Source organism: Cibotium barometz, chromosome 6 (assembly GCF_041138505.1).
Source record: "Cibotium barometz isolate CiBa-2024 chromosome 6, ASM4113850v1, whole genome shotgun sequence".
Classification (NCBI taxonomy): domain Eukaryota; kingdom Viridiplantae; phylum Streptophyta; class Polypodiopsida; order Cyatheales; family Cibotiaceae; genus Cibotium; species Cibotium barometz.
Genome location: NC_141051.1, coordinates 61,571,120 through 61,588,053, shown reverse-complemented (window position 1 = coordinate 61,588,053; position 16,934 = coordinate 61,571,120). Strand labels below are relative to the sequence as shown.

General features: G+C 39.3%; 1 protein-coding gene across 1 annotated transcript; it reads right to left on the bottom strand.

The window, feature by feature from the left end:
- Positions 1 to 624: 624 nt before the first annotated feature.
- Positions 625 to 1,644, bottom strand: LOC147637945 (uncharacterized). Its single transcript, XM_086799080.1, has 2 exons — positions 844 to 1,644; positions 625 to 750 (listed from the first exon to the last, which is right to left on the bottom strand). Exons 1-2 carry the CDS (start codon positions 1,642 to 1,644, stop codon positions 625 to 627), a joined length of 927 nt encoding a protein of 308 aa, XP_086655206.1.
- Positions 1,645 to 16,934: the final 15,290 nt, after the last annotated feature.

Below are 16,934 nucleotides of genomic sequence, written 5' to 3'. Positions count from 1 at the left end.
AGCCTAAGGGTGTATCTCCTCATATAAAAGGGGGCCATTCCAAGCAATGAAATATCACTTGCACTTATCTCACTACTACATATTAGCCTAATACCGGGGCTTGTACCGGCGCTATTTAACGGGGTCTTAAAAAGCCTCGTCATCGGTATAAGCGCCGGTATAAGCGCCGGTATCGCTGCGTCGGTATACCTGTCGGGTATTAATACCGGCGCATATAACGGCGCCTATACCGACGCTGACCGGGGGTAATACCGGCGCTTAAACCGGCCTCTATACCGATTCATATACCGACGGATAAACCGGCCGCTATACCGGATTATATACCGAAGTGTAAACCGGCATCTATACCAATGTATATACCGACGCTGATACCGGGGCAAATATCGACGCTGTAGCAGAAATTTTTTTTTGGGCAGAATAGTGCTGCCTGGCTGTTGCCTAGCTGCCTGCAATGAGCAGGATCAACAACAGCAAACAGACAGCACCATTCTGTCTACAATAGAGCACAAAAACAACCGTGCTCGTTTGCATATTTTCCTGATATCGACAAACAAGAAATTAAATTAAACATTAATACTCAAAAATGTTTTGATCATATTTCATTAGTTTGAAGGTCATCTTACATCATGGTAATGCCTCCCAATTGACGGTCTCTCCTTCTTCTTCAAGCATCTCAAACAAGGCCACAAGGCCATGTTTGTGAGCGTACTTCTCCTCTCGCCTGCTTGGTGGGCGATTCATGGCCAACTCCTGCACACACGATTAACAATTATAACTTTTAAAAAATCAACATTTAGCCCACATAGATACATTTAAATAAATAAAATTGCTACAAACACTTACGAATTCATGGCGCATGGTTTCGTAACCACCACTCCCGAGATGAGAAGCCCCTACTGTTTGCAGTCTTGCCCTTGCCGCCTCTCTTTGTTGTTGAAACCTGTCTGGTGTCTCGGTGAGCTCCTGAGCAATGGCTGCCCACTCCCTGTCATCTAGCCAAACAGGTTTCTCCTTCCCCTCTCTGAATGCGTCCCTCGCCTCTGACCTACGATGCCCCATCAAAATGCGAGCTGTATACTGTATCCACTCATTAGAGACGACATTCATAGGGTCAGATGGCTGGAACTCTTGCTTTATCTTTGTGTTTATATAATTTTTCTTTCCCTTGTCTTGCTGATCCCATTTAGTCATGACAGAGTCATGAAACTGTATAGTGCACAATTGTCGAATGCGTGTCTTCATTGCCTTCCCTGCACTATCCATTATTGGTGCCCCATCCCTAATTGTGTAAATCTTGCTGTTGTCATGGTCATGTGCACCCCAGGGAGTGGAAGGTGACCCTATGGGTGTGCTATCAACAGATGAGAGCGAAGGACGACGCTCACGTGGTGGTGGTGTCACAGCATCTGTGGCACTACCACCACAACAACCTCCCCCTGAAGACCTACTACGTGAGCGCCGTCTATGTGAAGAGGTGGTAGATCGAGCTGTAACAGGAGTGGAAGGCTGTGTGGTACGAGGTGTGGGAGCTGCTGTCGTACCCACGGGTGTGGGAACTGGCGTCGGGAATCCAGATGGTGAGGCAGATGTCCCTGCTCCAGATTCCCAATAACTCTGAGCCATGGCTCTCTGCTCTGGAGTCATGGACGAAAGAAAACCATATAACTGCTGGGGACTCATGCCCTGCGGTGTAGGATTAAATGAGAAATCTGGACTGTAGTCGTAGGGCGGTGAGTCACCCATGGCCTGTTGGACAAAAAACCATATGACAAACTTGTACGGAATGAAAATTACACGGTAAACAATGAATGAAAGAACCATAAGATAAACATTAACAATGATAAACAACATTGGTAAAACTATATCAACTTGCTCCTACAATAGTGATTATGATGGTAAACATTAACAATGGTAAACAATGAATGGACCTTCAATGTCATAAAACCATTACAAATATGTCATAACTATTTGCATAATCATTAAGATACATCATTTTATAAATCATTATCTATTCTATCATCCTCATTAAGATCAGTAGCCCCAAAGAGATCTATGTCTATGCACATTTCAGCATCCTCATCATTAAAAGTCCCTTGATGAAGGATGTCTTCATCATCTATGTCTTCTTCCTCAACTTGATTTTCAGCTTCCTTGGTTTGCACCTCTTCATTTGGATCTTGCTCTAGTTCCTTCTCTTCATTTGCTTGCTCCTCTTCATTGTTGATATCGGCTTGTTCTTGCTGCTCTCCATTACCCTGTGCATCCACATCACCTTGTTGTAGCTCAAATTCTTCAAAAATTTGCTTACTGCGGGGGGCGACTTGAACCACAAACAGCCAGCGTGGATCTTTTGGATCCGCTTTAAAGACAACCTGCTCACAATGCTCTGGGCGCACAAAAGTATCTTGCTGATCGGTCCATACCTTTGTGGAGTCCACTTGGATGAGGCCACTCTTGTCTCTACGTACAGTTGCATGTGGCCCATTCATGATTACCTTGAACCACTTCACATCAAAGATAAACAACTCAAAACTTCTGAAGCCAACCTTCAATATATCTTGAATGGTTCCAAAGTAATCAAGCATTCCAGTAAATGTGTTATCATCACTTGCACTTGCACGACTTTCTTGAACAAACTGTGCTGTGACACCACAATCAAAGGTTGCTCTTCTTTGGTCTATTCGTTCTACTCGAAAATGACGTCCATGTGACCAAAACGCCCCATATTTGTGATACTACAATGAGCACAAAAAGTTTGTTGATGGAGAATCAAACACAAAGACATGTAGAGGAAAAAATGAGAGACATGTAGAACTTAAACACTTACATGCCAATCGCATCCTTTTGTAAGCTCCTCCTCCTCCTCTGTTATAGGTAAACCAGCACGTTTGGCTTCTAAAATTGTAGCTTCTAGCCATCTACCTGTGGGAAAGTCCGGAAGAGCTTGCATACCTTCTGGATATGGGAGATTTCTTGTAGTGCGATTCCTTCTGAAACTTAAACGATCTTGTACTCGCTGTCGCTTGAGAGCTTCATATGTCTCAATCCACTTCTCCATTACATGAGAGTTCAAGATGCAAAATTTGTTGATTTTTTCTCTCAAAGTGTTATCCATCTTTCTCTTAATGCCTTGGCCTTGAGGTTCCTCACCAATGACTCGCCTGTTGGACTCTTGAGACCATAGTCGAGGTATCTCTGGATCTGAGGAACTTAAATATTCAGTGATGTAAACAAGGGACTCTTGTATCAGCCACCCTTCTGACATACTACCCTCTGGGCGAGCCATTTGGCGAACAAATCCCTTTAATGTCTTCATAAACCTCTCCAAAAAGAACATCCATCTTGAATGGACTGTTCCAGCAACTGCAACCTCATCTACAACATGAACTAGCAGATGCATCTGGATTGTTAATAAACTTGTAGGAAAAAACTTCTCTACCATGCAGACTGCCTCTATGGAGTTTAAACGCGCTGTCTCCAAAGTGTCTCTCTTTATCTCTTTTGAAGAAATCCAGCGCACCAATGTGCCAATCTTATAGATAGTAGCTCTAATGTCTTCAGTGAGGCAATCTTTTATTGCTATGGGTAGCACAAATTGTAGAAACTTGTGCCAATCATGACTCTTGAGACCACTAAGATCATCATCCTTTGTAAATGCACTTTTCAAGCAATGCATACAACCTGTCGGAGTCCGAAACTCTGAAATTGTCCCAAAAACCCTAGGACTGAATTACGGTTTTGTAAATTCCGCCAGAGTCTCCTTTGTAATTGGAACCAAATCTCAATTGAAAATGCAACTTCTTAAAACTTGTACGCAATACTCTTTGCATCCCACAATGTCATGAAAGATCATATGCATTTGCAATATCCACACAATATGGCAGAAAAGGGGCCCCATTGCCCAAATGCATCCACAAAGTCGATGGTGAGGATTGTTGAGGACGCGCGTTGAAGCTTGCCGATCTCCCGGCCAAGCTCTTCTCACCCCTTCACCGAGTTTTCCTCCAAGGTGAAGGTTGAGGCCATTTCTTCACACCGGTGTACCTAATCCCCCTTCGTACCGCTTTACCAAGCAATCACGGCACAAAGAGTTCAAGCCATTCTCCCCTTGGCCTCTCCAACCAATGCCAAGGTACCCTCACACATTGCTAGATTCTATAGAAACTTGAAGTGGTTGCAATGGTGAGTGTAGGTACAAAATGATGTGGATAATATCAAATGATAGAACAAGTTTGTTGGCTTACAAGTATTGAGCATGACTCATGCCCTTTTACAATTTAGAACTCAGCAATAAAGCATGGACTCATGCCTCAATCCATCATCCAAAAGCTCCAACACAAACCAACAATTCACAATGCCCTCACCATGGCATTTGCATAAGCATTTGTTAACCACAATCAAGGCATTTGCAATTGCATTTTAACAATCCCTTTCATATAAGCCATATGCATAAGTCTACCTGCGTACGCTCTATGCATAAGCCATGTGCATAAGTCATATGCATAAGCCTTATGCATACGCTCTATGCATAAGTCTTATGCATACGCTCTATGCAAGACTTATGCATAAGCTCTATGCATAAGCTCTATGCTATATGCCTTATGCACTATTATGCTAACCCTTAATCCCTTTCACATAAGCCTTATGCACACGCTCTATGCAATTACGCTCTATGCATAAGCCTTATGCACACGCTCTATGCATAAGCCTTATGCATAAGCTCTATGCATAAGCCATATGCATAAGTCTACCTGCGTACGCTCTATGCATAAGCCATATGCATAAGTCTTATGCATACGCTCTATGCATAAGTCTTATGCATACGCTCTATGCAAGACATATGCATAAGCTCTATGCATAAGCTCTATGCATAAGCTCTATGCTATATGCCTTATGCACTATTATGCTAACCCTTAATCCCTTTCACATAAGCCTTATGCACACGCTCTATGCAATTACGCTCTATGCATAAGCCTTATGCACACGCTCTATGCATAAGCCTTATGCATAAGCTCTATGCATAAGCCATATGCATAAGTCTTATGCGTACGCTCTATGCATAAGCCATATGCATAAACTCTATGCATAAGTCATATGCATAAGTCTTATGCATACGCTCTATGCATAAGTCTCTTGCATACGCTCTATGCAAGACTTATGCATAAGCTCTATGCATAAGCTCTATGCTATATGCCTTATGCACTATGCTAACCCTTAATCCCATCACCCAATGGTGTAATAAACATGATCTTGTTTTACGTACATGGATAATAGAGATTGCAAGCTTATTATAGGTTTTATGCATAGATATTAAATTAATCCTATGTGTTGTAAGCTTACAAGAACCCAAAACTAACCCTAAACCATAAAACAAGGATGCAAAAATTCATATAAAATAGCATAAACAAGAAAAATCAATAGAGGATCTACCTCTTTTTTGCAAAGCTGAAGGAGAGCTCGAGGATTGGTGAAAGATTGGTGAGGTGAAAGAACTGCAAAACAAAATATTAAACAAACTAATTAGTAAATTAAACACAAGAAAAAGAACTAATACAAAACCCTAAAATCTCTATGCATGCATTAGGAGATCTATGCATACATAGAGAGCTCTAGATCTCAACATGCATAGAGAGCCAAAAAAACACAAAACCCTAAACGTCCTAATTTTTCAATTAAAAACTAAAAGCAATTGCAATAACATGTTAGGAGAAGGAGAAGAGGAGAAAAGAAGAATGAAGGAGAAAAGAGGAGAGAGGAAAAAAGAGGAGAGAGAGGGAAAGAGAAGAGGGAGAGAAAGCACCTCTTTCGCTTGATTACTTGCGCCTCTTCTGCGAAAAACCAGAAAATAGGCTCTCGGCTGTGAAAAACTTACGAGCGCCGGTATATGCGACGGAATATATGTCGGAATATTCGTCGGTATATGCTACGGAATATGCGTCGGTATAGGCGTCGGAATAAGCGTCGGTATAGGCGTCGGTATACGCGACGGAAAATGAAAATTTAAAAAAACCCCGCCATACTTGTCTCCTCCACCATGACGACGGACATACCGACGTTCGACATTTGCGTCGGTATTTTGGCGTCGGTATGTCCTCAACCTCTTGTTGTGTCTCAAGTTTCTCTATGTGTCCAAGTTAATCTATCTTGAACTCTAATTAACTTAAGTGTAAATTAAATAGCACACACTCATCATCATGAGTTCACTTAGGTATCATCCACCTTAGATTAGTCATATTAATTGAGTTGTCATTAGAGTAGGATTAGAATCTCATTAGGAACTTGATTATCATTAGGAGAGCTCAATCCTTGTTTCTCAACAGATTTAATAAACTCTCCACATATCTAAAAATGTGGAGCTTAAATGGTATCGACAAGATTTACAAGGTAGAACCATTCGTTGTAAAATTGTATGGCCTTTTCGAATGCATGTTTAAGTTCATAATAGAGATAGTGACTTAGCATGTTAAAAATTGATCCACAGATGCCATCTTGTGCATTCCTGTTGATTGTACTATGTGGAGACATATTGAGGAGATATGACCTGAATTTAAGGAAAAGCCTCAATACATACATCTTGGTTTGGCAATGGATGGCATTAACCCATTTGGTTTGTGTTTTACAACATGGAGCACCTGGTTGTGGTGGTGGTATTGGTAAATTATAATATCCCTCCATGATTGACCATTAAAAAGGGACATCTCTTACTTGATTTATTATTACTTAGAAAGTACAAAGTTAAAAACATGGATGTCTACATGGCACTCTTAGTAGAAGAACAAACCTTATGGGCAAGCATCATTATTCATCATGACCTATTCATGACCCATTCATGACATGTCTAAATTTCCTAAATAGATCAACAAGTATAAAGGGAATAATGATGTAAGCTATGCACCATTACCCAGGCTTGGGTGAGTGTTTAGGTTAGTAACAAATCTAAATTTCCAAACATTAAAGATAGATTTTCACAAAATCATAATATAGCTAAATGGTATTAAGTAGGCCAGTGGATATGCCATGCAATGTCATTCTCCAACTCTAAAGAAGATGATATATTATGGCATGTAAGTTATCTTCCATTGCAACATCCACTACGGGATGGAAATCTCAGTCGACAACCACATTTCATGCACCAACGAGACACCTGCATTGTCTTAAGAACACATTTACTCAAAATAATAAGTTGAGTAGCCTAACGGCTCATAATTGGAATAAGTCTTTACAAGTATGTATAACTCATTTTCTCTCTCCTCTATACAATTAAAGATTATGTAAGTAAAGACATTAGGAGTGTTATTTACAAGATCATTGCCTTATTTTGATAGATATCCTTAAACTCTTACACAATCAAAGGTGTAAGAATGAACTCCTTAGAAGTAGTGTGCTTTATTGAGAAGCACTTTCCCACGAGTATTCTCACCATTTAGATGCACTTGCTCGTACATGTAGATGAGGAGGTTGTAATTGTTAGCACTATTCATAGTCAAAGGCGAATGTTTTTCTTGGAGAGATTCATGAAGACCTAGACGGGGGTTTTTCAAACAAAGGGCAAGGCCAAAAGAGAGCATGGTAGAAGGTTGACAAGAATCATTAGTGTACATCTCTAAGTTCCTTTAGACAAATTGATCCTGACATGCCTCAACTTTGGCACAACAAAGAGGATAAATGAATAGTTGGAGAGGTACCACAAGGCAAAGGTCTAACTCGTTAATAAGGATGAGACAAGATCAATAGATTTTGTATATTGTATTTTCCAAAAATGAAAAAAATGACTTGATAGATATAAAGAGGAACAAGTGGAGACATCAAACGTGCAAAAACAATTTCAAAAGAAGACACATGCATCTTCCATATTCTATTGAGCTTGCACAACTCTCTATAATGATATAATTCTTATAGATGGCTAGAACAAACTCTAAGGAAAGAGAGAAGGACAGTGAAATCATCAGTGAGAGCAAGAGATGGAATTTGCAAGAGGATGTGATTGTCACATACATATATCAAACTAGCACATCCGTTCAATAATTAATTTTCTCGATGTATAATTAAAATAACTCTCTTTGAAAGTTAATTTTTTATATAATTAATGTAGTATAAAAAATATGAAGAATTATAGTCGCATATGGATGTCATTTTCATGTGGACGAATAGAGTAATGACTACCTTTGAACAAGAGAGTCGAGCTAGTACTAGCGACTCAAATGTTATTATCTCCAATCTTGATTATTGTGAAACTATATAAAACATAATTAGAGTTATTTTTAGATAATTTGACATTCTTGATGTGCAATGGTTCAAAGTAGTCATGAATGGTCTAACTATAAATTATGAGAAGAGACAATAGTGATTTTTTGCAGACTCCACTACGTTGTCGTCGATAGATCTTGGGGATACGTTTGTACTACCTTACCTATCATTACTTTATCTTTTGTAATGTGCAATTAATGAGAGAATAACACTTAGTGAAATAATAACAAGTAATTCTCTAGACCCTTCAAATTTGAAATTTTTTGCAGACTTAGGAAGGGTCTATACGTTTGTACTACTACACCATATTTATGCTCTTTCAACACTCATTACTCTATTTTATGAAATAGATTTGGAGAGATTCTCTAATTGGAAGTAAATGGGCACGCCTAAAGAATGTACGACTGTACTTCTATGAAGTGAATGAGTGTTCAATTCTCGAAAATGCAAACCAAAAAAAATTTGTGCCCAATTTTCTCTTGGTTTTTTCCTAATTTCTCCCCCTTAGAGATGATTTTTGAGGTTTACTTTTATGCATAGCTTAGGCTAGTCCCTGAAAAGATGCAAGGGAGAAGAGAGCTTGAGCTCTTGCAAGCACACACACACTCACACAAACCCTAGAAGAAGGCACACAAGGTGAGAGGCTGAAAATTCTTCTTCTTCTTCACACCATAAAAGAGTTCTACAAAGAAGATAAAGTGACTAACACACATAATAAAGTATATACAAGCGGTCCATAATGTGAACATGCTAAGAGGGGTAGGTAGAAGTGGACTAGTTGGTGTAGTCTAGCTGTAGAATCTCTAGTGAAGATATGTCGGTGTCAGCTACCAAACCTGCCAATGATATAAATGTCAAATGGTCATGCAGGCGCCTCGTGAGTGTCAGCTCATGTTGAGCTTGACATCTCAACACTCCCCCTCAAGATTAACTCTAGTTCATGAACTCCAAGCATATCTCAAAATTTGCAGAGCTTCTCAGCTCCCAAGGCATTCATGAAGATGTTAGCAACTTGATCATGTGTGCTAACGTAGGCCAAGTCGATGTCACTTGCTGCCAAGACTCTCTCCCTGATGAAGTGGTAATGCATCTCAATGTGTTTCATCCGTGCATAAAAAACTAGGTTCCTGGCCAACTGTATAAAATACTACTAAGATTGCTACAATATATGACAATCTTTCTCTCCACATGCAACCCCAAATCAGCACAGTAGCTTGCGTAACCAAGCTACCTCACATGCTGCCACCGCAGCTCCTCTTTACTCTACCTTTATAATCGACAAGGCTACCTAAGATGCCACCTGCCCGATCTACATCTGTGTATCCATATAACTCCAATGGTACACCTGCTGCATAAAACAATGCATAATCAACAGTGGCCCTCAAATACCAAAGTGTGCATCGCACACTATCAAGATGTGGTTTGTGTGGAACCTACATCATAAACTAGCTCTCTAAGCCAATAGTGTAGCTCAAATCTGGCCTACTGATCGTGACATAGATCAAACTGGGCTACAATCTTCATGTACATAGTTGGATCCTCGAACACATAACCTACATCTGCACTAAGCTTGCCATTTTGATCTAATGGCACTAAGATTGGCTTACAATCATCCATCCTATACTTGGACAACATGTCCACAATGCATACTGTCTCTGTGATAGCCAAATACCCTCAAGTGTGCGAATGACCTCAATTCCCAAAAAGTAGTGCAATTCTCCTAAATCCTTCATCTCAAACTTCCTTTTGAGAAGACTTTTCACATGCTCAATCTCTTCCAAGTTGTCACCCCCAACAATAAGATCATCTACATAAATGGTGATAATCACAATGCCCTTATCACTCTTGCGCACATATAAAGAGTGATCTGCATCTGCCATATGAAAACTAATAGTGACAAGATACTCAGCAATCTTTTCATGCCATGCTCATGGAGCTTACTTCAGCACATACAAGGCCTTATGAAGCTTACACACATACTATGGGTGATCTGTATCCTCAAAACCTAGTGGTTGATCCATATACACCTCTTCTTGCAAGTCACCATGCAAGAACACATTTTTGACATCCATCTGATGTAAAAACCAACCTTTAGCTGCAGCCCCCCCACTGCAATCACAACTCTCACAGTTGCCATCTTTGCAACTAGGGCAAATGTCTCCTCATAATCAATCCCATGTGTCTGCGCATATCCTTTGGCTACCAATCTAGCCTTGTACCTCCTTATGCTACCGTCACTGTTATGTGTCACCTTATACACCCACTTACAGCCAATAGCTTTTTTACCTTCAAAAAATGGCTCCAATTCCCAAGTCTCATTTCCATACAATGCATCCATCTCCTCATCCATAGCTTTCTCCCAACATACATTTCCAATAGCCTCATCAAAACATGTGGGTTCTACAACAACCTGCATAACTTTTGCCATATATGCATAGTGATGTGCCACAACCATCATAAGTCAACCTCTGCACATGATTTTTGACTCTTCCAGATCTTCGTAACTTTGCATTCATGGCTTCCATAGCCTTCTTCATACACGTGTCCTCATTGCTAGAATCCCAAGCTCCTCATCAAGGCTCATCTCCGAGCCACTAGAATCTCCATCAACAAGAGAATGCGCTGGGCAGAGCTGTCAGGCATACCAAGGGCTCAACCACTTTCTCTTTGCCTTTATGTGATGTAACAACTACATTTTTAGGACCGATATTATGATGCAGCCTACCACTCCATGGTCTATCAATAGATTCACTGGATGAGGACTCTCCTAGTCCCCTCAATGATTGTGATTACTAACCTGCATTCTGCGCAACCGATCATTTGCAAATTAAGAGGTTTAGATGAGTGTTTTTCCTATCCAAAGTTTCTAGTTTGAGTCTTTCAAACATGGACTTTTAATTTTTCTGTCTCAATGGGACTCAATTTAACATCATTGAATCAGTTTAACATCGTTTTTATGACTAATAATTTTTTTTAAAAGGCAAAAAACTTGCACTTTCATAGCGTGGACTTAGGGATCAAAACATGTAAAATATATAAAAATTCAAGGTTTTTTTTCTCAAGTTTCCCGAGTAATCATAAACCTAATGACTCACACACCTCTCACTATCTACTCTTTCTCACACAATAATCATAGACCGGAACATGAGCTAAGAATCGATCTAAGCTCTACTCTCAACTCTCTTTCTCTCTCACACATAACAAAGAGTAAAAAGCAAGTGGAAGACTAGAGAACTCGTTTAGCACAAAGTGAGATTGTTTACATTTATTATGAGATAATGCATTATATTCAATTAACATTATTCACACTTGCGTGGCACCCAAAAACTAGCTTCATATACAAGTAGTCTTATTCACACTTAGGTGCCGAAAACTCTTAACTATTTGAGTTTTGGGTGTGGCCAACTTTCTCATAGTTGCTACAATTCTCATAGTGTCTTTTCATGAGACTTATTCTTCACTTTTCACGTATGGTGGAGAGTGTTTAGTTAACCCAAAATGGGGTTAATGTTGCTCCATATTTGCTTGTTAGTATTGGTAGTGGTAACTCATAAATGGGTTAAATTTTCTTCCTTCTTATTATCGGTTGAATCATCATGATTGAGATGATGACATTTTTTTGAAGAGAATAGAGAAGTTGTTATGTAGTTGCTTCAAGTTTGAAGTGAATGTTCAATGGTCATTATTCCTTCAAAAGGATGGAAAAGGCTGGTTAATAAAAATGAGAAAGTTAGTGACATGCATGAATACCTACGTGGGTTTGGAGACCTCTACAAGTGATTGCATTTTTCTTATATTTTTGTGAGTTTACTTTTATTTTTGGCAATCACAACCAGGGTTATAATGTCTTATTTTGAGATTAATGAGAATCTAAGGCTTATTAACAATGGTGGAGAAGAGATGGAAGTCTAAAGGAACGTAGACACACTCAAACTTTTGGAGGACCATGCACTTTTTTTATCTTTTAACTACATTAAAGTGTTCCTACAAGAAGAGTTATAATGAAATGCTCTTACAAGATCAACATTCAAGTGCTCTTATAAGAAGATTTACAGTTAGGTGCATGAAAATGAGCTAATCAAACTCTTTTGTAGCTATTATTATAGTCGAAACCGTTGGAAAGTCATGAAAGTATAAGTCAAAATGTGAGGCTAATGAAAAACTTCTTCACCTTCCCCATTATTAAGGAGGTTAAGGATATCAATTAGAGTAAGGTTGAGTGGCATCATTGATGGAAACCTCCTAATTTATATCTTTCAATCCATTGTGCTATGGGTGGGACCATGCTTTCACCCACCATAATTAGCTAGTTTAAAAATAATAGTAGTAAGCTAAAATTTACCTTATAACTCCAATTCTCACATCATGAGTTCAGGGTTTTCATGTACACGATGCAATCCCTTTTTAAAAAAAATTTAAGTTTTCACTCTATTGTATAGAGTTCTCTCATTACACTCCCCTTAGGACCTTACCTTGAGAATCTCTAGATAAAGGATCCCTTTAGGGTTTTGAACTTACCCTAATCTTTGGCCTTATAAGTGGTGACCCATCTACTGACCATGCCCATTAGGCATAAATTTAAGATGTGTATTTTGTTATGGCACTCAAGATTTCCAAAAAGGCTTCACACTTCCGTTCAAACACTTGAATAGGACCAGTGGTTCCATGATATTTTCCTCCCACCACCACCATCATGTGTCTAGGTGGTTCCATGATATTTCCCTGCCACCACCACCATCATGTGTTTGGGTGGCCCCTTCAGGCCTTCTTGTCAAACTCCTCCTAAGTTTAGAGCATTGTGCAACTCCCCTTCCTAGATGGTTCAGTAGAACTAAGATTGAGCATATGGGGGCAAATGTTAGCTTCTGAACAGTGGAGTTCATCTGCAACTTAGGTTAGGATTGAATCAGTCACATTGTACAAATAAGGTTGACATATGTCACCCCAATGATTAGACTATAAGATTTGCCACGTGTCACACACTGCAAGATTTACCATTTGTTGTTAAGATATATTTGACATTGGATAAAATAAAATCCATTGTGGATCACATACCATTTCTAATATTTTTCATATAGTAATAATGGTATATGTGCACAATAGTACAGAGTTGAAAAGGATAGAACGATAGGTTTTTTATTTTCTAGGATTTGTAAGAAAACTTGAGTTTTTGTGCAAGGTTTTGGGGTTTTTAAGGATGAAGCAAGAGTGTATGCACCAAATTGTACAAACATTGAAAGTATTAACAATAAATTATATGGCTTTTTAAGTTTTTCAATAGTTAAGCTTTCCTAATCACTCCCTCAATGGAAAGAAACCAACCCATTAAGAGAAACTAACAACCATTAAGTGGTTTTGTGGTTCTCTTTTTGTTATTTTTTCTGTGATTAGGCCTCCTACAATGACTTCTAACAATCTAATTCAACAAAAACACAATTATCATACAAAAATTAAGCTAAACTACTCTATATTGAACCGTAAAAGAAAGCAAAGAAATGGCTAAAATACATTCCTCGTAGCTTTCAAATTCACATCGGTATCATTTCATCAAAATTCTGACCGCCGAAAGACGTGCCAAAAGTACCATCGTAATTTCGATGGTGATTTCGACACTCATCTCAACACAACCACCTCTAATGCCAAAAATAGAAGAGGACGATACGTATGAACCACCTTCTACTCCTACAACAAATGAGGCTCCACCCACCATTGATGAGACGAAGATGTAAATGGAGAGGTCTTTCTAGAAATAGATATATTTGGAGCCATGAATTTAGTTGAGGATTAGACACTATTATAGGCGGGTGTAATTGTGACATTTTTTTGACAAAAAATGAACGTGCAAAAAACTCTGAAAGTATTTTGATATGCATGGAGATATAAGCGTCAATATGAAACCATCAAAAATATTTATCAAAAAGTGCGAATAAATAAGCATCCAAATACACATCCCTAATGCAATCGAAATAACTTACGACAGTTGTTTCGATGCTTTTATCGACACAATTTTTGACACCAATATCGACACGTATTTTGACGCGTATACCGACAACTATTTTGATAGATGCAGGTTTTAAATGTTTTTGGTATAATGGTACATCCAAGTGCAGTCCTCCAAAGAATATTCATAACACAAAAACTCAAAAATGGCAAGTGAGGTAAAAACTATTTGATGGGTACAAAATGTCATTGGGAATTTTTTGGACCCAAAGAGGGCCTCTTTGATTAACTTTTAATTAGGAATGGAGCCTAGGCTTTGGTTTGCTAATGGGGCCTAATTACTACTCTTGTCCCCCTACCTCTTGGGCCCAAACTTAGAGGTCCCCCCACCTAGAATCGCACAAATGAAAAACCCTAAAATTTAAAAATTTTTATTTTTTTCCAAAAGTGTGTTTACAAACTTCCCCCCAACATACTCTAGGTTTGGAAAGCTCATTTTGAACCTCTTTCATCCTCTTCTAAGCTCTCCATTGCTGCAAAAACTCCATACCTCTCAAGCTCTCCCTCCTTGTCAAGCTCCCTCTCCCTCTTTCTTCCTTTTCTAAGCTCTCCATTGCTGCAGAAACTCCATCCCTCTCAAGCTCTCCCTCCTTCTCAAGCTCCCTCCCTCTCAATATCCCTCTCTCTCTCTCTCTCTCAAGCTCCCTCCCTCTCCATTGTTGCAGAAACTCTATCCCTCTTTAGTCTACTCTAGGTTCAGGAAGCCTATTCTCAAACTCTAACCCTCTTTTAAGCTTTCCATTGCTGCATTGAAAACCCTGAACTTTCTCTCCTCTCCACTCTTCTGTTGTAAAACAAGCTTTTCTTTTCCCTTCTTCTCTTTTCTTACCACCATGGCATCTTCCAATAATGTGAGAAGACCTAGGGGAGAAGGTGGAAGAGCTTGTGTTGCATAACACAAGAGATGAGAATGGAGTGTGGGCTCCAACAAGATTCAGGGTTGGGACTTGGGTCTACATGCAGCCAAGCTCTAAGGGACCACATCGAGTGCGTCAACTGGGGAATATGCTACATCCTTTTGGAAGGGGCGGCTACAAGGCTTCAAGCATACTAAGAAGGAAGGACTAGTTGCCATAGTGCAACATGTGTATACCCTTGGAGACCTGTACATTCAAGGCCAACGACCAAGGTTTCCTTCAAATTGTCAGTGTAACATAAACACAGCTTTAACAACATGCTAATATTGGATTTTTTGTTTCAAATTTTCTTATGATTCTCCATTTTCTTATGTCTCTCTGCAGATATTTTTCCCTCTAATTATGTTGAGGAACAACCACTCCAAAGCCTCACTGGAGTTTTCTATGCTATGCATGCATCTATTGGAGAGGCAATGTTTGTATCTCAAAGCCCAAGTGATCTTGTACAGAACAATATCTTTTTCTTTTCTCACTCATATTTTGTAGATAAAAAACCAGGTTTATGTGGCAAGCTAGAAGAGATCCCCAACCCCCCTCTTAACAATCCCGAATGGCCCAAACCTGATGCTTAGACCATCTTATACTTAAAGTTTAAGATGGTAAGTGATATCAAGACATCACTCAAGTTTTCAAAGGCATCTAGGTCAGTAGGGCTAAATTGGTTTTGTCCTTTACATGTTTTTGTGCACATGTTCAATTCCATGCCAATGCACCAAACAAAAATAATGTATATTTGTAAGGAGGTACGGTCTGACCTCATTCAAGGATTACTAGGAGAGGGTTGGGAGGTTACTGAGGGGTCACATCAAGGTGATGTGTACAAGTGCAATGTCGCACTACCAAAGATGGATGCAAAAGCACGGGACATGGATCCCACTTCAAGCCTCAAAAGAAGAAATTATGCCTATTGAGGTAGCTGTGATGATGCAAAATGGATGGATTGAGCGAGTGGCAGCAAGCAAGCATTGGAGCCTAACAGACGTGCATCGATACTTTAGCATCATGGACTTTCACAATGTGGAAGAGTCAAGTTTCAAGTTGATGAGAAGAAAGGTATATCTGATTCCACTGCATGTCTAGAGTTAACCCTTACACTTTCTGGTTATTGTGCCACTTTCTATATTTTTACAGATTGGGAAGCATAAGGAGGGGACAACCATGGTCTCAGAATCATGGCAAATGGGGGACCTTGAATTTTCAGCAAGGTCCACTGCATGTCTAGAGTTAACCCTTACACTTTCTGGTTATTGTGCCACTTTCTATATTTTTACAGATTGGGAAGCATAAGGAGGGGACAACCATGGTCTCAGAATCATGGCAAATGGGGGACCTTGAATTTTCAGCAAGGTCCATAGCCCTACCAACACATAGTAGACATGTGGAAGAGCTTGAAGATGAACTGAGTATATGGGAAAATAGCCTCTGTTTTGATGCACATGAGGGGCAAGAGTTTTAGGATCGAGGTGAAGGCAATGACAAGCTTTCAAGTCAATAAGGAGATGGAGATCAACATGAAGTAAATGTCACAAGAGGGGCAAAAAATGAAGACATTATAACAATTTTAGATTAGATGACATGCTTGTAATTTTATAGCAGGCTCTTTTTTAACCAATCTTTATTTAATTGAAATCTTAATATTTTTACAAACTATAATTTTCTTGTCTCTAGCGGTCTAGTGTGAAAAGGCCAAACTTTAAATTTTAACTATATATAGCCAAAGGTGCCTTCTTTCTCATTTTCACACGATAGAAACCAAGCACGAGCTCACAC

What these genes read in the sequence shown, in the direction of transcription:
- LOC147637945 (XM_086799080.1), bottom strand. Translation starts at nt 1,644, where the DNA reads ATGACTCCAGAGCAGAGAGCCATGGCTCAGAGTTATTGGGAATCTGGA. An exon ending in AAACCATGCGCCATGAATTC is followed by an intron (nt 751 to 843) that starts GTAAGTGTTTGT and finishes TCGTGTGTGCAG; the next exon opens with GAGTTGGCCATGAATCGCCC.